At 42.2% G+C, this 22,380-nt stretch overlaps 1 protein-coding gene across 4 annotated transcripts in view; it reads left to right on the plus strand.

Moving 5' to 3' along the window:
• Positions 1-1,801: 1,801 nt before the first annotated feature.
• The window catches only part of cep43 (centrosomal protein 43), a 27,535-nt gene continuing 6,956 nt past the window's right edge, over positions 1,802-22,380 (plus strand). For 2 of the 4 annotated variants that reach the window (XM_044376397.1, XM_044376398.1), the window contains exons 1-12: positions 1,803-1,989; positions 3,008-3,061; positions 3,155-3,209; positions 4,001-4,089; positions 6,472-6,609; positions 9,911-9,937; positions 13,244-13,300; positions 13,394-13,464; positions 14,235-14,296; positions 14,496-14,557; positions 16,008-16,088; positions 18,524-18,577. In XM_044376397.1, the coding sequence (XP_044232332.1) occupies positions 1,906-1,989; positions 3,008-3,061; positions 3,155-3,209; positions 4,001-4,089; positions 6,472-6,609; positions 9,911-9,937; positions 13,244-13,300; positions 13,394-13,464; positions 14,235-14,296; positions 14,496-14,557; positions 16,008-16,088; positions 18,524-18,577 (834 nt within the window). In that variant the 5' untranslated portion in view covers positions 1,803-1,905. Of the gene's footprint in view, positions 1,990-3,007; positions 3,062-3,154; positions 3,210-4,000; positions 4,090-6,471; positions 6,610-9,910; positions 9,938-13,243; positions 13,301-13,393; positions 13,465-14,234; positions 14,297-14,495; positions 14,558-16,007; positions 16,089-18,523; positions 18,578-22,380 lie in introns of all 4 variants that reach the window. The other 2 variants (XM_044376395.1, XM_044376396.1) reach the window with 2 other exon arrangements.

Below are 22,380 nucleotides of genomic sequence, written 5' to 3' on the forward strand. Positions count from 1 at the left end.
CTCTGCTGCCCCCTCCTCCTCTTTCGGTCTTCTCTCCTTTTATTCTTTTAGCCACTCTCCTCCTCCCCCATCTTCCTCTTCTTCTTTCTATCCCTCTCCTCCTCAATATTTGTTCTCCTCTTTCTTTCTTCCTCTTCTTCCTCCTATTTGTTCTTCACTTTTTTCCTTCCTCTCCATCTTCACTACTTGGCCATCTTCTGTCCTCTCCTCTTCCTCATCCACCTCTTTCTTCTCTCTCTTCTCTAATCCCTCTTTATCTTTAACTTTAATCCCTTCTTTTTCCCTTTCTCTGCTCTCTTCCTCCTCATACTGTGATGATCTGTGATGATTCTTCCTCCACTTAGTTTTCCTCCCTTCTCTCCTGCTTCCTCCTCCATCATGTCTTCTTCCTCCTCTACATTTTATCCTCATTTCTACTTGTGCAGCAGCAGATTAGTTATATTTAACTGTACATATTTGACCTTTTTCCAGACATTCTTTGTATATATTTTATTCCTATTTAACTGTTTTCACTCTGACTAGATGCTAAACTGTATTTTGTTGATCAGCTGCTTTCTGTGTGCAATGACAATAAAGTTGAACGTCTTACAAAAAGCAGTGTGTAGTCGGGGTCACATTTCACATGTCTATGAGTTGTTAACAGCTCCACCAAATAGTGATTTTTCCCTCTAAACTTCTCACATGCTTTCATTTCAATAAATGTTCAAATGATCCAATATTTCAGCAAAAATCAAAGATTAGAGAAAAAGTCCAAAAACTGAAAACAGATTTGTGTATCAGAACTTTGTTTTTTCTTCTTTCCTCTCCCATTAATCATCTCACCACCCCTCAGATTTATCTGCTGACCCTTTGGAGGGGCCCCGACCCCTAGGTTGGGAACCACTGGACTAAACTAGCTAACTGTATATAAAGTAGTGTAAACTAGCTCCACCTCCAGCAGCTACAACAGTAACATGCTGCTCTAACACTGATGCTTCACTATTAATAATCTAATGATGTCATATATAATAATATATCAGTCAGAGGGACCAAACCACTACTTTTACTGCAATACTTTAACTACATCAAGCTCATAATACTTATGTACTTTTACTGCAATACTTTAACTACATCAAGCTCATAATACTTATGTACTTTTACTGCAATACTTTAACTACATCAAGCTCATAATACTTATGTACTTTTACTGCAATACTTTAACTACATCAAGCTCATAATACTTATGTACTTTTACTGCAATACTTTAACTACATCAAGCTCATAATACTTATGTACTTTTACTGCAATACTTTAACTACATCAAGCTCATAATACTTATGTACTTTTACTGCAGGAGGATTTTACAGGTAGGACTTCTACTTGTAATGGAGTATTTGTATATTGCTCTATTTTACTGCAGTAAAGGATCTGAATACTTCTTCCTCCTCACAGTGTCTGACATCAAACACTGAAAGACTTGTACTTTCTCTCCATCACTGGGTTTTTGGGAAACACCGATTGACATTTTTCATCATTTTCTGACATTATATGGACTAAACAATTGAAAAAATAATCCTGAACAGAGATATAGTGAAAAACAGTTTAACGCTCAAATTCAAAAATTACATAGTTCTCAGTCTATTCATGTTTTCAGAATTTATTTCCTGACATGTATAATGTGTTTGAAAAGAAATCTCTCGTTTTCCTTTATACGGACTTTAATCTGTTTTTATTTATTTATTTATTTCTTGTTTTGTTGTCTGCACTCCGGTCCAGCAGGCGGCGGTAATGCACCTTTAAGGTGGTTTACTAAACGCCATAAAACCTCACGAAGAAGAAGAAGAAGTGAGTTCCGGGTTGTTTGTTTTGATTTGTTGCCCTGACAGTTAGCAGTTAGCAGCAGTTAGCTTCAGTTAAACGTTAAACATGTCGGCTGCAGAGGACGACACCGAGCTGAGAGATCTTCTGATCCAGAACCTGGAGAACAGCGGAATCCTCAACAAGCTGAAGGTCTGAAATATTTAAACTTAATATAACTAATCATGAATGTAACCGGTTAGCAACGAGCTAACAGCAGCTAAACAGCAGCTAAACAGCAGCTAGCACTGAGACGTTAGTCGGTAAAGTTACAGAAACTAAACACTTTACACCAGTTTAAATTGTTTTATTGTAAGTTTTCAGCTGAAACAACAGTAAACTCACAGATGATGTGTCGCTAACTGTTAGCACTGTTAGCTTAGCCTCATCTGAGAAGCATCGTTTTCATCGTTTAAGTCTATTTGATTATTTTTTTATATATTTACTTTATTCTCTTAAATATGATTAATGTTTGTATTTGTCATATAAGACAGTAAACTGGATATTTGAAACCTTTTGAATATTTTTGAACATTTAGAGGTTGTTCAACAAGGTAAACTTCAGTTTTCAGAACCGTTAAATAGACTTTTAACACTCTGTTCTGTCTTCTGCATAATATAAAAGATTTTGTCTCCCAAGTTGTGACTTGATCGATCACTAAAACAGTTTCAGTTCAGTCGAATAAACAGTTAAATGACGTAAAGGATGTGATGGATACACAGAGACGTCAGGACGCTGTGACATCATCCAGCTTGTCTTGACTCAGCTGTTAATTACAGTAGTTGATTCTGACTGATATGTTAAAGACATGTTAAAGGATTTCAGCGTTCTTGTGATGTACTTGATGTGTGTCTCAAATGTAAGAGAAGGAGCGAACACAGTCCCAGACTCTTAATGTGTGTCTTTCTGTAAAACCATCGAGATTAATGGAAATGTCCGTGAAAAGTGATGTGAGTTCAGCTGGACAAACAAGCAACTTTTCAGTCCTGTGTGTGCGTTAAAATGTAGGAAATCAGTGATGAACTTCAGACAAGTACGTCTCTGATTTAACCAGCTGTTCCAGATGTGTGTGTCATCAGAAACCTCAGCCTGCTGTCAGAGTAAAGTCAAGACGTCCAGATATAAAAGACATAAAAGCGTCTCTGACTGTCGTCTTGTTTGTCGTCTGCAGGCGGAGATGAGGGCGGCGGTGTTTCTGGCCATGGAGGAGCAGGACAGACTGGAGGTGACGGTTGCTCCTGCTAAACCTTCCTGCTGTTTTAAACACTTAAAGCTGATGTTAATTTACTCCTTTGTTTTGTCTTTTTTTTATCTTCAGAACAAAACTCCTCTGGTTAATGAAAACCTGAAGAAATGTCTCAACAGCAAAGACGGTGAGTTTGACGTGTCGTCTGTTTTCATTCTGCTTCATGTCGATTCTCATGATTTTTCTTCTCCGTCTGGTTCAGTGTTTCCTTCCTTCATGCAGCTGGTTTCCTTGTGAATAACTAGTAATGAGAACTTATTGATTTCTGGTGTTATTTTGTCATGATGTAGTTTAGTTATTCATGTGTTGAAAGGGCTCTGGAGTTCAGGAGTTGTTGCAGTTTGTGTTTTTCACCTCAAGGTGGAGCTGTGCTGCCGTCACCCACATCCTCACATTTAACACCTCAGAGGCACCAATCAGAGAACAATCTGACGTCTCCTCTTATCAATATAATATGTCAATGAGTCTCATGTTTGGATCCAAACCAACGATGAACTGATTAAAGCCTGATATGTCTGATTCTTCTGTGCCGGCAGTGAGTCACAGCGCTGCACTGGGTGACGTGAGAAATTGAAAAAAATAAGATCTATCAGACTTTTTTGACACACACACACACAATACTCGTGTACAAAAAAATGTCTTTCACAGTTTCTCAGAGAGCTCTGTGACGCCTTCAGCTCACCTCTTTTATCTGTAACAGTCCAGAACCTCAAAGAAAAAGAACAAATCCTCCAGTTTAAGGACTTTGAACCATCAAAGTTTTGTCATTTTTGTTTGAAAAACGACTGAAATGATTTAAACACCAGCTTTTATTTGATGATTCACAGAATGATATTTGTATGTAATGGAGGGAAACTGTGTTTGGTGCCTCTGAGGTGTTAAATGTCGGGTCCTGAGTGTGTGTTTTGTGCCCCGCAGGCCGGCTGGTGGCCAGTCTGATCATGGACTTCCTGCAGGTGTTTAACTTGGACTTCAGCCTCGCTGTGTTCCAGCCGGAGATCAACTCGGTGAGTCGATGCGACCGCAGGGCGGCTGTAGGAGGCGTTTCTGTGGTTTGTGGCTGCGACACACACACACACACACACACACACACACACACACACGCACTAACGAGCTCTCTGCCTCAGAAATGTTCAGTTATTGATCCTTAAAGGACTATAATGATGTTGTCTACTTCCACACCTGCTGATTGATAGATTCTTAGTTCAGATCTTTTTGTCTCCAGCTTCTCAGTGACTCTGACTGTAGACGGCTGATGATGCAGCTCAGCAGTTGTATTTATGTTGATGATAAATAAAACAAATAAACTGCTGCCGTGAACGCACGTCGTTCACTTCCTTGTGAGGGAAGACTTGTTGCTGCTGCTGCTTGTAGTTTTTACGGGACAGGAAGTGGCAGAGCTCGGTGACCTTTCAACTTACAAGATGGTTTTTTTGTCTTATGAATGTGGTCACGCTGCACAGATTTCACCCTGCTGAGATCTGATCTCCTCCAGATGCGGTCTGACCGATCCTGATAACCATCACATGTTAACACCGGATGTGAATGTGGTATAAAGGATAAAGCTGATAATTACAGCTGTAGCTAACGATTATTTTCACTATTGATTCATCCCTTCCATTATTTTCTGGATTAATTGATTAGTTGTTTGGTCCATAAAATGTGGATCAGTGTTTCCTAAAGCCAAAGATATTCAGTTTACTGTCACAGAGACCAAAGAAACCAGAAAATATTCACATTTAAGAAGCTGAATCAGAGAATTTTAGAATTTTCTTCTTCAAAATGTTCAGCGATTAATTCAGTAGTTGTCAACTAATCAATGAATCTTTGCTGCTCTACGTAGTTTTATCTGCGTTCTGTCTATTGATCTTGTGTTTTTTCTTTTAATCGATCTTTTTATCTTTTTGTATAAACTGTACTTATTGTAAATCTTTTTGGTAGTGTGATTGGTTTCTGCCTACAGACGACCGATACCTCCTGCCGGTGTGGATAAAGCACCGACAGACAGCCGTCCTCTACCTCTGACCGGGGTATCCAACGTAGTTCCCAACATCTACAGACGCAGGACCGTCCGAGCTCTTGAACCAGATTCAGGCCGGCTTCTATAATCACCAGCTGTCGTTGAACCGCTACCAACGGGGCCTGTTTAGTCAGGAATCCTAACAGCCAGGTCACAACGAAGTGTATCGGTGCAAACAGGTGTCGGAGGTTTGAAAATCCTCCAAGAGCCTCCTAACAGGTCGACTCTGGAGGAGACCCAGTCTGACGGTCTGAGGACGCTCGCCTGGTTTTATAGGGCAGCTTCAGAGCCAGTTCAGTCAGTTAAACCCCTAAATCACACCTCCATCACATGTACAGCAGCATGTTGACCTCGTTCATTAAACCTGAACCTTCCTGTTATTCAAGAAACACTACAAGTTTGTTCTGAACAGATTTCATCATCATTTTTAATCGAAGTGAATTTAAAACTAAAGTCAGTCGTTCCTGAAGGAGGCGATCACCAGAGGACCTCAGAGACGAGCACAAGTCAGGAACTTAAACATACAAACCAGTTTTATTTGGTTTTACAAAATAAGTAACATAAGACTAAAGATAGTCTCAGAGATGATCTCTCTCCATCAGGAACCCTGAGTCTCTGTCTGCTTTTCTTTTTATAACTCTACAACTTCCTGTTATTTGTATCATCACATATCGTCTCCAGGACAACCATCAGTTACATGCCGACGTTACGTGACTTTACACAAAATGGTGACCATTTCTTTATCTCTCGCTTTGACTATGTGGAAGTTTCTGAACTTCTTTTGTACAGAGATTAAAATCTAGGGATGTCTGCTCGATGCAGAAAACCGCAGCTTCTCCTTTTCTTCAGATGATCTAACGGCCTTCTAGGCTTTTGATGTTTTGTTTGTGTTTGTTTAATCATTCTTGACGTTCAGATCTTGTTCAGTACACGTGGCACAAATGGTGAAAAACTATCTTTAATTTGTCACCAATTAAAAGGAAATAAAATAATCAGAAGTAGTGTCTCGGCTACATATAGAGGAGCTTTCAACAGCAGAAATCACATCCAGTCATCTGACTGACACGTCTACAGTTTTACACTAACAACATCATCATCCATCTACAGCTGCAACAATCCATTAATCGATTAGTTGTTTTGAGTCCAAATTCTCTGATTCCAGCTTCTTAAACGTGAATATCTTCTGGTGTCTTTAGTCTCTGTGACAGAATACTTTAAAGTGTTTGTTGGTTAAAATATTCACAGTGAAGTTGAACAAATACTGACAACAACACGTAACTCATGTTACAGATCTGGATAACAGTTTTATTCCCGTTCAGCCCTTTTTAACAGACACTCTGCTGTCATCTTTGTGTTTGTGTGTTTGCAGCTGAACGGTCTGGACAGTCGGGACCTGGTCTGCAGAGATCTGGGTCTGTCTGAGTCTGAGCTGAACAGGAACTCACCTCTGCTGCTGGAGCTCGTCAGGAGAGGACGACACAAAGACAAGACGAGCGTCTCCACCGAGGTGACGGCTGTCGCTCTGTCCTCAATGATCTGTTTTCATCCCCTCAGTTCACATCTCAGTGTTTATGATAGAGGCCAGTAACAGTCAGTAGGAGGTTAGTAACGGTTAGTAACGGTCACTAGGAGGTCAGTAACGGTCAGTAGGAGGTTAGTAACAGTCAGTAGGAGGTCAGTAACGGTCAGTAGGAGGTTAGTAACGGTCAGTAGGAGGTTAGTAACGGTCAGTAGGAGGTTAGTAACGGTCAGTAGGAGGTCAGTAACGGTCAGTAGGAGGTTAGTAACGGTCAGTAGGAGGTCAGTAACGGTCACTAGGAGGTCAGTAACGGTTAGTAACGGTCAGTAGGAGGTCAGTAACGGTCAGTAGGAGGTTAGTAACGGTTAGTAAGAGGTTAGTAACGGTTAGTAAGAGGTTAGTAACGGTTAGTAAGAGGTTAGTAACGTTAGTAGGAGGTTAGTAACGGTTAGTAAGAGGTTAGTAACGGTTAGTAAGAGGTTAGTAACATTAGTAGGAGGTTAGTAACGGTTAGTAAGAGGTCAGTAACGGTCAGTAGGAGGTTAGTAACGGTTAGTAAGAGGTTAGTAACAGTCAGTAGGAGGTTAGTAACGGTCAGTAGGAGGTTAGTAACGGTTAGTAAGAGGTTAGTAACGGTTAGTAAGAGGTTAGTAACGGTTAGTAAGAGGTTAGTAACGGTCAGTAGGAGGTCAGTAACGGTCAGTAGGAGGTTAGTAACGGTTAGTAAGAGGTTAGTAACGGTTAGTAAGAGGTTAGTAACGGTTAGTAAGAGGTTAGTAACGTTAGTAGGAGGTTAGTAACGGTTAGTAAGAGGTTAGTAACGGTTAGTAAGAGGTTAGTAACATTAGTAGGAGGTTAGTAACGGTTAGTAAGAGGTCAGTAACGGTCAGTAGGAGGTTAGTAACGGTTAGTAAGAGGTTAGTAACAGTCAGTAGGAGGTTAGTAACGGTCAGTAGGAGGTTAGTAACGGTTAGTAAGAGGTTAGTAACGGTCAGTAGGAGGTCAGTAACGGTCAGTAGGAGGTTAGTAACGGTCAGTAGGAGGTCAGTAACGGTCAGTAGGAGGTCAGTAACGGTTAGTAGGAGGTCAGTAACGGTTAGTAAGAGGTTAGTAACGGTTAGTAGGAGGTCAGTAACGGTTAGTAAGAGGTTAGTAACGGTTAGTAAGAGGTTAGTAACGGTCAGTAGGAGGTTAGTAACGGTCAGTAGGAGGTCAGTAACGGTTAGTAGGAGGTTAGTAACGGTTAGTAGGAGGTTAGTAACGGTTAGTAGGAGGTTAGTAACGGTCAGTAGGAGGTCAGTAACGGTTAGTAAGAGGTCAGTAACGGTCAGTAGGAGGTCAGTAACGGTCAGTAGGAGGTCAGTAACGGTCAGTAGGAGGTCAGTAACGGTCAGTAGGAGGTTAGTAACGGTCAGTAGGAGGTTAGTAACGCTCAGTAGGAGGTTAGTAACGGTCAGTAGGAGGTTAGTAACGGTCAGTAGGAGGTTAGTAACGCTCAGGAGGAGGTTAGTAACGGTTAGTAGGAGGTTAGTAACGGTCAGTAGGAGGTTAGTAACGGTTAGTAGGAGGTTAGTAACGCTCAGTAGGAGGTCAGTAACGCTCAGTAGGAGGTTAGTAACGGTCAGTAGGAGGTTAGTAACGGTCAGTAGGAGGTTAGTAACGGTCAGTAGGAGGTTAGTAACGCTCAGTAGGAGGTCAGTAACGGTTAGTAGGAGGTTAGTAACGCTCAGTAGGAGGTTAGTAACGGTCAGTAGGAGGTTAGTAACGGTCAGTAGGAGGTCAGTAACGGTTAGTAGGAGGTCAGTAACGCTCAGTAGGAGGTCAGTAACGGTTAGTAGGAGGTTAGTAACGCTCAGTAGGAGGTTAGTAACGGTCAGTAGGAGGTTAGTAACGGTCAGTAGGAGGTCAGTAACGGTTAGTAGGAGGTCAGTAACGCTCAGTAGGAGGTTAGTAACGCTCAGTAGGAGGTCAGTAACGCTCAGTAGGAGGTTAGTAACGGTCAGTAGGAGGTTAGTAACGGTCAGTAGGAGGTCAGTAACGCTCAGTAGGAGGTCAGTAACGCTCAGTAGGAGGTCAGTAACGCTCAGTAGGAGGTTAGTAACGGTTAGTAGGAGGTCAGTAACGCTCAGTAGGAGGTCAGTAACGGTCAGTAGGAGGTTAGTAACGGTCAGTAGGAGGTCAGTAACGGTCAGTAGGAGGTCAGTAACGGTCAGTAGGAGGTCAGTAACGCTCAGTAGGAGGTTAGTAACGGTTAGTAGGAGGTTAGTAACGGTTAGTAGGAGGTCAGTAACGCTCAGTAGGAGGTCAGTAACGCTCAGTAGGAGGTCAGTAACGCTCAGTAGGAGGTCAGTAACGGTCAGTAGGAGGTCAGTAACGGTCAGTAGGAGGTCAGTAACGGTTAGTAGGAGGTCAGTAACGGTCAGTAGGAGGTCAGTAACGGTCAGTAGGAGGTCAGTAACGGTCAGTAGGAGGTCAGTAACGCTCAGTAGGAGGTCAGTAACGGTCAGTAGGAGGTTAGTAACGGTCAGTAGGAGGTCAGTAACGCTCAGTAGGAGGTCAGTAACGCTCAGTAGGAGGTCAGTAACGCTCAGTAGGAGGTTAGTAACGGTTAGTAGGAGGTCAGTAACGCTCAGTAGGAGGTCAGTAACGGTCAGTAGGAGGTTAGTAACGGTCAGTAGGAGGTCAGTAACGGTCAGTAGGAGGTCAGTAACGGTCAGTAGGAGGTTAGTAACGGTTAGTAGGAGGTCAGTAACGGTCAGTAGGAGGTCAGTAACGCTCAGTAGGAGGTCAGTAACGGTTAGTAGGAGGTCAGTAACGGTCAGTAGGAGGTCAGTAACGCTCAGTAGGAGGTTAGTAACGGTTAGTAGGAGGTCAGTAACGGTCAGTAGGAGGTCAGTAACGCTCAGTAGGAGGTCAGTAACGGTCAGTAGGAGGTCAGTAACGCTCAGTAGGAGGTCAGTAACGGTTAGTAGGAGGTCAGTAACGGTCAGTAGGAGGTCAGTAACGGTCAGTAGGAGGTCAGTAACGCTCAGTAGGAGGTCAGTAACGGTCAGTAGGAGGTTAGTAACGGTCAGTAGGAGGTCAGTAACGGTCAGTAGGAGGTCAGTAACGGTCAGTAGGAGGTCAGTAACGGTTAGTAGGATGTTAGTAACGGTTAGTTGAAGGTTAGTATCACACTTGTCGCTGGTCAGCTGCGGCGCTCTGAGCAGGCGTGTTGACGCCGCCATCAGCTCAACATCACGCAGATGTTTTAAATCTGATCTCTAATGTCTCTGTTTGATGTCAACAGGGAGACAGAAGTGCAAACATCCCCAAGGTGAGTGTGTGTTATAGTGTGTGTGTGTGTGTGTGTTATAGTGCGTGTGTTACAGTGTGTGTGAGAGTGTGTGTGTGTTATAGTGTGTGTGTGTGTTATAGTGCGTGTGTTACAGTGTGTGTGTGTTAGTGTGTGTGTGTGTGTGTGTGTTATAGTGCGTGTGTTACAGTGTGTGTGAGAGTGTGTGTGAGAGTGTGTGTGAGAGTGTGTGAGAGAGTGTGTGTGTTACAGTGTGTGTGTGTGTTATAGTGTGTGTGTTACAGTGTGTGTGAGAGTGTTTGTGTGTTATAGTGTGTGTGTGTGTTATAGTGTGTGTGTGTGTTATAGTGCGTGTGTTACAGTGTGTGTGTGTTAGTGTGTGTGTGTGTGTGTGTTATAGTGCGTGTGTTACAGTGTGTGTGAGAGTGTGTGTGAGAGTGTGTGTGAGAGTGTGTGAGAGAGTGTGTGTGTTACAGTGTGTGTGTGTGTTATAGTGTGTGTGTTACAGTGTGTGTGAGAGTGTGTGTGTGTTATAGTGCGTGTGTTACAGTGTGTGTGAGAGTGTGTGTGTGTTATAGTGTGTGTGTGTGTTATAGTGCGTGTGTTACAGTGTGTGTGTGTTAGTGTGTGTGTGTGTGTGTTATAGTGCGTGTGTTACAGTGTGTGTGAGAGTGTGTGTGAGAGTGTGTGAGAGAGTGTGTGTGTTACAGTGTGTGTGTGTGTTATAGTGTGTGTTAGTGTGTGTTATAGTGTGTGTGTGAGTGTGTGTGTTATAGTGTGTGTGTGAGTGTGTGTGTTATAGTGTGTGTGTGTGTGTGTGTGTTATAGTGTGTGTGTGTTAGTGTGTATTAGTTTGTGTGTGTGTGTGTGTTAGTGTGTGTGTGTGTGTGTGTTATAGTGTGTGTGTAAGTGTGTGTGTGTGTGTTAGTGTGTGTTTTTGTGTGTGTGTGTGTTAGTGTGTGTGTGTGTGTGTGTGTGTGTTAGTGTGTATTAGTGTGTGTGTGCGTGTGTGTGTGTATTAGTGTGTGTGTGTGTGTGTTAGTGTGTGTTATAATGTGTGTGTTAGTGTGTGTGTGTTAGTGTGTGTTATAATGTGTGTGTTAGTGTGTGTGTGCGTGTGTGTGTGTGTGTTAGTGTGTATTAGTGTGTGTGTGCGTGTGTGTGTGTATTAGTGTGTGTGTGTGTGTATTAGTGTGTGTGTGTGTGTGTTAGTGTGTGTTATAATGTGTGTGTTAGTGTGTGTGTGCGTGTGTGTGTGTGTGTTAGTGTGTATTAGTGTGTGTGTGCGTGTGTGTGTGTGTTAGTGTGTGTTATAATGTGCGTGTTAGTGTGTGTGTGTTAGTGTGTGTGTTAGTGTGTGTGTGTGTTACAGTGTTAGTGTGTGTGTGTTACAGTGTTAGTGTGTGTGTGTGTGTAGTGTTAGTGTGTGTTAGGGTGTGTGTGTGTTACAGTGTTAGTGTGTGTGTGTTAGTGTGTGTTAGGGTGTGTGTGTGTTACAGTGTTAGTGTGTGTGTGTTAGTGTGTGTGTGTTAGTGTGTGTTAGGGTGTGTGTGTGTTACAGTGTTAGTGTGTGTGTGTGTGTAGTGTTAGTGTGTGTGTGTTAGTGTGTGTTAGGGTGTGTGTGTGTTACAGTGTTAGTGTGTGTGTGTTAGTGTGTGTGTTAGTGTGTGTGTTAGTGTGTGTGTTAGTGTGTGTGTGTCAGTGTGTGTGTGTGTTACAGTGTTAGTGTGTGTTAGGGTGTGTGTTAGTGTGTGTGTGTGTTACAGTGTTAGTGTGTGTTAGTGTGTGTGTTAGGGTGTGTGTTAGTGTGTGTGTGTTAGTGTGTGTGTTAGTGTGTGTGTTAGTGTGTGTGTGTTAGTGTGTGTGTGTGTTACAGTGTTAGTGTGTGTTAGTGTGTGTGTTAGTGTGTGTGTTAGTGTGTGTGTGTTAGTGTGTGTGTGTGTTACAGTGTTAGTGTGTGTGTTAGTGTGTGTGTTAGTGTGTGTGTTAGTGTGTGTGTGTTAGGGTGTGTGTGTGTTACAGTGTTAGTGTGTGTGTGTTAGTGTGTGTGTTAGTGTGTGTGTGTTAGTGTGTGTGTGTTAGTGTGTGTGTTAGTGTGTGTGTTAGTGTGTGTGTTAGTGTGTGTGTTAGTGTGTGTGTGTTAGGGTGTGTGTGTGTTACAGTGTTAGTGTGTGTGTGTTAGTGTGTGTGTTAGTGTGTGTGTGTTAGTGTGTGTTAGGGTGTGTGTGTGTTATAGTGTGTGTTAGTGTGTGTTAGGGTGTGTGTGTGTTATGATCTGGGTCAGTCGTCAGGCGTTCTGACTGTACAGATGGAGGTGGGCTGGGTTTTTGGTTTCCTGTTGATCTCAGTGTGTCCTGGTTTCTGTTCAGACTGCGTCTCACTTCGCTGTCAGATGGCGTCGATATCAGGACGCCATCGATGCTCAGAGCAGGTTATAACCCACAGCAGCACTAACGTTACTGTAACGTTACTGTAACGTCTCTGTTACACCTGCAGTCAGGCAGAATTTAACCAAATGTCCTGAAAATGAACAAAATAAGATAAATTTCAGTGGTGCAGATATTAATAAATAGTGATCTGAGCAGCAGCAGCAGCAGCTTGTGGTGATGGAGGAGTGAACAGCTCAGCACTATGAGGTTGTCGTGTGGTTTCTTGTGATTTAGTAACACGCTCACCTGTCTGCGTCCGACTCCACAAACACACTTTAATGAGACAACGAAGGCAGGAAGTTTCACAACTAATAAAAATTACATAACTGATTATTTTGAGTCAGTGACACTGAATGAACTTTAAGACAAGCTGTGACTCTCAGAGAGTTTTATAAAGTCTCACATGTGTCCTTCATTCATTCATAGTGGACGTAAAGCCGGACACTCATGTATTCATCCATGCAGTTGATACATATAGATTCTTACTGGGATTGAAAGTAGTTTTTCCAGAGTGATGATGTTATTGAAGTGATTCTCTTTGGTTTAGATTGAGATAATGATGTCTGATGAAGTGATATCAGATCAAAGAGCCGCAGGTCTGACAGGTCAAAACCAGGTCACATGATGTTTTGGTTGATTTGCTCTTTTTAACTAAAGTTTAATGATTAACAGTGATCAGAAGTTCAGATGTTTGATATTGATGCTGAGTTTTAGATGAATTCTATTAATGAATGTTGATCGAGTGTTTGAAAAGAGATGAAGTTTATTTATTTAGTATAAAAATTGTGTCTTGAATGATCTCAACAGACTCAAACTGACGCTGAAAATACCTTAAAAACTGTTTTTGTTCCTGTTTTTATAACTTTTGACAAACAAAGTTGTTTTCTTTCCGTCGTAGGAACTTTCTCAAAAACAGATCACATCTGCCCGGAAGAAATTTGACCTTCACGACAAGGTGAACATCCAGAACACTGACAGTAATCACTTCCTGTCCGATCGATCACGGCCTGGCTGTGTTGACGTGTCGGTTGTTGTTTTGTGTTTTCAGGACAGGAGCGGCTCGGTGTTAAAAGACGACCTGAAGTTCGTCTTCACAGATCTGTTCCCCAGTTTGAACCAGTGAGTCTGAATCAGATGATTATATAAAGAAGTTTCCTTCAGACAGGAAGTAGTGACTCATGTCAAGCCTCCCCGGGGGGGGGGGAACGACAGGATCTGCTCTGTAATAGTCGGAGATACTATATGAAGATGAAGAAGAGTGGAAAGTCATCTTCTTCTTCCTCAGAGCCATGACTCACTCAGATAGAAGATCATTATCTCTCATGTCCATCACCAGTAAACCTCCAGAAATCCACTCAGAAACCAGAGAAGAGCCCACAGTAATCAGATAAACAACTAAAAGTTATCATCAACAGAACAGACAGATGACTAACGAGGCGGCAGGTATTTAAATAAATGAACCACAAACACAAAATCTTGTTCAAAATACAAGAAACTGAGAACGTTCAGCTCATCTGATGAGTTTTAATCGACTCTTTTCTGTTGTCATGTTGGTTGAAACAGGTCGACATGTTTCTGTCGGCTCGTTTCTGTCACATCAGCAGAAACGTTTTCATACAAAAGTCGTATTTGTCGGCGAGCTGATGAAAAGCAGCAGAAGGGAAACACGTCAGTGAGATTCGGTGTAAAATGTGGTGACGGGATGTAAATAAGAGGAGGAAATTACACTCAGCATGTTTCCACACACACGCTGTTTCATGACTGCTGCATCATCTCTCTCAGAGAAACTTTTATTCTGCCGTCTGCTCTGTTTACATCACATTAATAATATAATATAACAGAAATAATAAACGCATGAGTTGATCTGATTGGTTGTTTGTGACCTGCAGGAACATGCTGGAGAGGTTCATCACTGATGAGCTCAGAGCTGCTGGTAAAACCCTCAACAAAAGTAAGATTTTTATACTGATACTGTACATGAACTGTAACGGCAGGTCGATGTGTCAGTTAACTAACACACGTCTGTGCAGTTTCAGCCACGTTTATTTATGTCAACTGAAAAGTTCTCTTATCAGCTACACACTTTAATATCCTCCTGCTGTCAGTTGGAACCACACAGCTCTGATCTTTATCTCGCTCTGCCTTCACAGCTGTGGACTTCCAGGTATTTCTGGGACTCTACAAGCGTCTCTTCACTCAGTGCAGAAGTGTGGTGAGATGATTCTTCCCTTCGTCACGTTGATCTCAGGGCTCTGTGGTGGAAACTCTCTCACTTTCTCACACTTGATTTAACAATCCTCAGTGCGTTCAGTAACGTGTGTTTTATGTTGTTTAACAGAAATGAATCATCTGACCCCAATCAGAGTTTAAATATGATCAAATCAAATATAAGAGAAGCTTCTCATCACCTGCTGCAGGCTGTGAGTTTCTCTCCTCAGCAGTGTGTGTTCGTGTTGTGGAACTTGTTGCTTTTCACTTCGGCTTCCACGTTAACAGATAAGAGCCACGCGGCCCACATGCGGCGCGTCATCCAGAGATTCGGGGTCTCACCTATTTTTCCGTGTGACACATGTGGTTCTCAGCCAGAATAGATGTGTTGACAGTCATATTTACATCATAGCAACAACATTAAATATTTATAATGAAATGATATGAAGCCTTCTATTATTGATGGAGCTGCAGCAGCAGCAGGCCTGCAGGGCTGCAGCAGCAGGTCGAGGTCGGCTGTGTGGTCCAGGTGTAATATCTCTGTGACGTCACATGACGCCTCTCGTGTTAGTCACGGAGCTCTTTGCTTTTACAAAGATGTTTTTTGTTTCCGAGCAGCGCTGCTCTGATGACGTTCTGAGTAAATGTTTAAGTCACTTTTCCGTAAAAGTCTTGAGTCAATATCCCACATTTCTGTTACACTTTGAACACTTTGTTATTGTCTATTAATAGATTGACATTTATAATCATGTAAAATAAGTTTCCCCTGAAGCTCCTCCTGAAACTGCAGCTCATCTTTGACAGAAATGTGCAGCTATATGATGCCAGAATGTGTCAGACACAGATTATTAAAGGTTTTCTTAATCCAAACTCATGAGTCATAAAGGCTGGACAGCTGGATTCATATTCTCTGTTTCACTTCCTCTAATAGAACTACTGACACTGATAAAGGTGTCTGCTGGTTTCTGATCCTTCTTTTGGCTCTTTGGGGACGTTTCTGTGAATGAAACAGAGCAGAACGGCTCGTCTTATATTTACATCTTAGGATGAAAACCTCAGGACGGTTCAGCTGCTCATGAACAGGTTCATCAGACTGGAACCAGAGACTCAGTGTGTTTGGAGCTATTAGTGGACCAACAGCTGCTAGATGCTAGCTTGATAGCTAACACGATACAACATGTTAACCAGGCCAGCAGCAGTTTCCCCCCCTGCTTCCAGTTTTGTGCTAAGCTAAGCTAACCTCATGGGTCCATCTCTGTACTGCACAGTCACACATGAAACTGATATTCATCTGAAACTTGTGACTTTTCAACATATGTCAGCTAACTTTTACAGTCCTTTATTATTGAGTGGACGTAGACTAGTGACCAGAGTCAGTCTGTAAGTAATCAGTCATCGAGCTGGTTGAATCGTGAGTTGCTGTGTTGGTGATGTGTGACGTCGTCTCTGTTCAGGTTGTTCAGGACTCCGATGACGTCGGTCAAACTCACAGTCAGTGTCCTGAGGAAAAAGTCATCTCTCCGTCTGTCAGTAAGGTACGTACGACTCACCTGCTGCTGCTGTTTTCATCTCTGATGTGTGAAATCACTTCACTCTCCTGTCAGAACACGTTGTCTTTCGTGCTGTCCCATGATGCACTTCTGCATCACATAAGCTAATTTTGTGTTGTCATATCTGTTTTTTTAATTGTGTTGCTTTAATATTATATTTGATTTGATTGTTACTCCAACATTGCAGATAAATTTGTCCTGCAGGGATCTCGCATCCTCACATGCGGGTGTGTTTGTTCGGATTAGTGTCAAAATTAATAGAAGAGGAAGTGACCTCATGTTGGTGAAATGGACTCGTGTTTCTGAAGAGAGATGTTGCTGTTGAATGTTTTAGATCAGGGCCTCGTTTCCCAAAACCACCTGCATGCTAAGATCCTAAAATCCATCTGACAAACCTTCTTTAGCTCAACTAGTGTTTCCTAAGAGCATCGTGACTGGAGACTCTTGAAATGTGTATATGTTATTTCACACTTACATGCAGCAGGTCTAATACAGCAGTGGCAGAATAAAGTGACGTCGGCCTCCAGCAGCACATAAAGCAAAGTTTACTTTCTTAAACCAGCTTCCACCCAGGAACATGAATCATAAAGGCTGCAGACTGTTTACTGCACATGAAGCTTCCTTTTCAGACTGAAAACTTCATTTCAAGTATAAAACATTGATTTGTGTCGTTAACAACATTTACAGCTTTTGATGTCTTTTCGTTATGTATCAGGGATTACAAATGGTTAGATATGCAAAGCTGCCTTAAAACGTATTCATCACCTTCAGCACCACGGACAGAGAAACCCTCTAAACTTCTAAGATTGATCATTATCAGGAAACGAGGCCCGGATATCAAAATGTCTAGTGAGTCATTAGTCACTGCTGGTAGTCAGTGTGAAGTACGTAGATGATGTCAGTGTCAGGTGTGTAGATGATGTCAGCGTCAGGTGTGTAGATGATGTCAGGTGTGTAGATGATGTCAGTGCCAGGTGTGTAGATGATGTCAGTGTCAGGTGTGTAGATGATGTCAGGTGTGTAGATGATGTCAGGTGTGTAGATGATGTCAGTGTCAGGTGTGTAGATGATGTCAGTGTCAGGTGTGTAGATGATGTCAGTGTCAGGTGTGTAGATGATGTCAGCGTCAGGTGTGTAGATGATGTCAGGTGTGTAGATGATGTCAGGTGTTTAGATGATGTCAGTGTCAGGTGTGTAGATGATGTCAGTGTCAGGTGTGTAGATGATGTCAGCGTCAGGTGTGTAGATGATGTCAGGTGTGTAGATGATGTCAGTGTCAGGTGTGTAGATGATGTCAGGTGTTTAGATGATGTCAGTGTCAGGTGTGTAGATGATGTCAGCGTCAGGTGTGTAGATGATGTCAGGTGTGTAGATGATGTCAGGTGTGTAGATGATGTCAGTGTCAGGTGTGTAGATGATGTCAGGTGTGTAGATGATGTCAGGTGTGTAGATGATGTCAGCGTCAGGTGCGTAGATGATGTCAGGTGTGTAGATGATGTCAGTGTCAGGTGTGTAGATGATGTCAGGTGTGTAGATGATGTCAGTGTCAGGTGTGTAGATGATGTCAGGTGTGTAGATGATGTCAGGTGTGTAGATGATGTCAGTGTCAGGTGTGTAGATGATGTCAGCGTCAGGTGTGTAGATGATGTCAGTGTCAGGTGTGTAGATGATGTCAGGTGTGTAGATGATGTCAGTGTCAGGTGTGTAGATGATGTCAGGTGTGTAGATGATGTCAGGTGTGTAGATGACGTCAGTGTCAGGTGTGTAGATGATGTCAGGTGTGTAGATGATGTCAGTGTCAGGTGTGTAGATGATGTCAGCGTCAGGTGTGTAGATGATGTCAGTATCAGGTGTGTAGATGATGTCAGGTGTGTAGATGATGTCAGTGTCAGGTGTGTAGATGATGTCAGGTGTGTAGATGATGTCAGGTGTGTAGATGATGTCAGTGTCAGGTGTGTAGATGATGTCAGGTGTGTAGATGATGTCAGGTGTGTAGATGATGTCAGTGTCAGGTGTGTAGATGATGTCAGTGTCAGGTGTGTAGATGATGTCAGGTGTGTAGATGATGTCAGTGTCAGGTGTGTAGATGATGTCAGTGTCAGGTGTGTAGATGATGTCAGTGTCAGGTGTGTAGATGATGTCAGTGTCAGGTGTGTAGATGATGTCAGTGTCAGGTGTGTAGATGATGTCAGTGTCAGGTGTGTAGATGATGTCAGTGTCAGGTGTGTAGATGATGTCAGGTGTGTAGATGATGTCAGGTGTGTAGATGATGTCAGTGTCAGGTGTGTAGATGATGTCAGTGTCAGGTGTGTAGATGATGTCAGCGTCAGGTGTGTAGATGATGTCAGTGTCAGGTGTGTAGATGATGTCAGTGTCAGGTGTTCAGGTGCTGATAGCTGCTCTGTCCCTGTCGTGCTCAGATTCCCAGGTATAAAGGTCCAGATCACAGAGGACAGAGTCAGACAGCAGCAAAGGTAACGACATGAGGAGCAGAGTAATAGAAACCTTCAGCAGCTCAACCTGACAATCACAATCACGCTGTTCTTATCACGACTCCACTCATTCACTAACTCTCACGTTAAAGGACGGTTCACAGTTTTTCCAAGTCTGTCTTAAAACAGTCAGGAGCCCACATGGACAGGAAACATGTCTTTCTTGCTGTTCATAAACAAACATGGAGGCATCCAGCTGCTCGTTCTGTTTCTACGCAGTGAAATTTGAGCTGAAAAAGCAAAAAAAAGAAAGAAAAAAGCTCCTAGATGGTAGAGATGTAGCAGTGTACTGTTTCTACTGTTTCTACTGCGTTTAAACATGCTGACGGTCATTTTCAGAGGACACCATGAACACAGTCCTGCCTTCATCAGCAGTTTGATTTTGTGGCCTGTAAGAGCCCGGTATAAACATTTAACTGTTAACTGTTAACACACAGCTGATAACACTTACTACAGAGCTCCTGTGCTCCAGAAATCAATCGATCAGTTTCATCAGGAAACATCATAGACTGTAAAAAAATACTGGACGCCATGACGTCACCCATTGGTTTGTGGACTCCTATTTTAAAGCTGACCCTAATGCTAGCTGCTAGCTGCTAGCTTGGTTAGCATAGTGCATTTAGAGTCCATGGTTAACTATGATCATGCTAATGCTAATTTTCGCTAGCGAAAAACAGCCTTAAAACCATTAAACAAAATGAACTTACTGGAAAAATGGAACATGTGACTCCTTTAGAGGGTCTTTTAGTTCAACCAAACACTGAACAAGACTTTTTTTTTAGGCGACTAAAATGTTACAATTAACTTTCATGAAGTTTACCTAATCAACGTTGTTGCCATGGTAGCGACTTGCCTGTGACGACATCCGTCTGTCACTCAAAGTGGCCACGCCCTTAATTATGCTTAACTTTAAGCCTTAATAAAATTTACCGTATTTCCTCTAATAGTGGCCTTTGTTTAGCTGCAGATGGTACCAGGCCTTTATTGGAAGCAGGCTCATATCAGAGAGGCCTTTATTATTAATTTGCTCGTATTTTAGTTTGACGCCTCCTTGTTTTCTGATCTGCTTCCATTTGCTCTGTTAAAGTTTTGTTACTGCATCACCGGTAATTACGGTAATCCACAAAACTTCTATTACTTGAGTTCCACCCGGAACGTTTTCTCAGTGCACCACTTAGCTGTAGCACGTGGAGAACATGCTCATGGATGTACGCTTGTATTAAAATATTTAAACAATGTCGTGTCTCCTCCGTCCCCCCTCTGATGGTCAGCTTTGAGTGAAAACAGCACGTATATTGTTGAATTTATTAAACTAAAGCAGTGGAAATGTAGCGTACGTTAGCTAGCGGCTCTGGACATCCAGGTAACCACATTATATAACAAACCACAAACCTTTCTTCTTCTTTGGTTTATTTATTGGTACGTCTCCCTCAGGTGACACACAAGTAACATCATCGGTCGCAAATATCAAACATGTTTAAAGAACTCTTTACATATCACACACGTGATGACATCATCAACAGTGACTGATCAGATCCATGTGCAGCTCAACAGTCGTCATGTGTGTCCAGACTGATGTATTTCAAAGTTTATCTGAAGCTATAATATAAAGTTTCATTTGTCCAAAAGAGACAGTTAGTCTTGAAAATTTGAAAAACAGACTTGAAAAATGGTGAATGTGTCCTTTAAGACGTTAGCTTGATTTCTTTCTTAGAGCCTCATCACGCAGAATCTCAAAAAAAACCTTCATCCAAACTGACACCTGCTCTTCTGCAAGTCATAAATGACAGATATGATGCATCATCTTCTTTCCACTAATATCAGCACCTTTAATGTCCGTCCTGTGTAAACATCCATGAACTCAAACAGAAAGAACGACGCTCCGAACAGAAAAACAGACAAAACTGAAGAAATTCACTTTTATGTTTTACATTGTTGGTACATTTTCTGACACCAGTATGACTCCAGTATCAGTGTGACTCTCCCTCTGTTCATATTCAGATATTTACTGTGTGGTGGAAACATGTGGACCTAAAAAAAAAAAAAAAAAACACTTTCTAAATGATTTTAAATAGTGCAACACTTGTCAGTTAGGGTGGAGGACAACGTTATTCACCAGGAAACTCACTCTGAGGTAGAAAATAGCTGCACTATGTTGCCTCTCTTCCTGTTTTTAATGAAGCCTCATGCAGGTACCTGAAGGTGCATTTAAAGACAAGTTAAACCAACAGTCAGTCATCACATGAACATTAAAGCTGTTTGTCTTGCTGTAATCGTTCCTCCTGTTCATACTGACCATTAGAAGATCCCTTCATAATGACCTTACAATGGAAGTGATGGAAGTTTATCTGAAGCTAATATGAAGCTTCAGCGTCCAAATGAGTCAAATCAAGTAGATATCTTTCAACGTTACAGTCTTTTTAGTGGCAAAGTTCCTCTTTTTGTTACTATACTTCCACCTGCAGCTCAACAGGGAAACACTGTCCGAGGAAACACAAAGAGGGAATTTGATGCTAAAAAGACTGTAAATGTGTCAGATATCCACTTGATATGACTAACTCAGACTGCTGAAGCTGAATAGAAGCTTCACACAGACTTTTTTAAATGACTGTGTGGACACACTGTGGATTTTTTACGTCGAAGGGGATCTTTTAATAGTCAGCGTGAACAGGAGGAATGATTGAGCTCTGAAGTGTGAACAGAGAGATGTGACCTACATTCAGTCAGTTATGGTAAAAGTCTCCTGTGCAGATAGAAGATGTGGGTGGATATCAAACACTCTGCTGCTGCTGCTGCTGCTGCTGCTGCTGGGAACATTTCATGTGAGCTGGAGTTTAATGACAGTAAATTAACAAGTTGTAATATGAAGGTCTGCAGTAGATCCTCGTTTATCTCGTCTCACTAAGAACAACGAAAGGAACCCTCAGTGACTTGTGGTTAGACAGGAAGTGATGTCAGGACTCTTGAGTTGTTGTGGAAACGAGTCATTAGAGATGGTGTCCGTGACAACAGGCCGACTTCAGTTTGATGACAGATGATCGGTCAGTAGCGGTGAAGACGGCGTGCTGCTCCGACAGCGTGGAGGAGAAACTGAGAACAAATAAAAGAGGACGATGTGCAAAATCTGCCGATGAAAGTTTCGTTCTTTGTTTTTGTTCTTTCACAAGTGTGAACACCTGAAACACCTGAAACAGGTCAGGAGACGCAGAGTCTCGGAGAACGTTGACTGAAATGACTTGAAGTTCAGCAGCCTGCTGCCGTCGTCTGTAACCACCTGCTGCACTAACTCACCTGTCTGCTTCAGCAACACAAACACATGACGCTGACGGTCGGCGTGAATCAGCAGCTTTCACATCCCTGTGAATATATTTACTGTATTATACTCACTACATATCTAATCTATACCTATAATACATGAAAGAAAACAAATTCTCACTTTAATATAATTTTATAAGTTTATTTGTGTTGTTGGTCTGCAGTTTTTATTTATTATTATTTATCTTCATGATTCAGTCACTGAGAAAACACTCAACTGTCTGTTGACATGATGCAGAGCTGCAGCCATCAATCCATTAGTCAACTATTCAATTAATCACCAATTATTTTCATAATCGATCGTTTTGAGTCGTCCAAACTCTCCGATTCTCTCACAAATGAGTCTTCTTGTCCTGCGTGTTTCCTCTCAGGCTCTTTAATCATCTGCTGCTTCACACCGACGTCAGCTGATCACAAACAGCTTCCTGTTTCTACCTCCTTAATAGAATTCATTTTCAGCCCCGAGGATC

Source organism: Thunnus albacares, chromosome 16, assembly GCF_914725855.1.
Source record: "Thunnus albacares chromosome 16, fThuAlb1.1, whole genome shotgun sequence".
NCBI lineage: Eukaryota > Metazoa > Chordata > Actinopteri > Scombriformes > Scombridae > Thunnus > Thunnus albacares.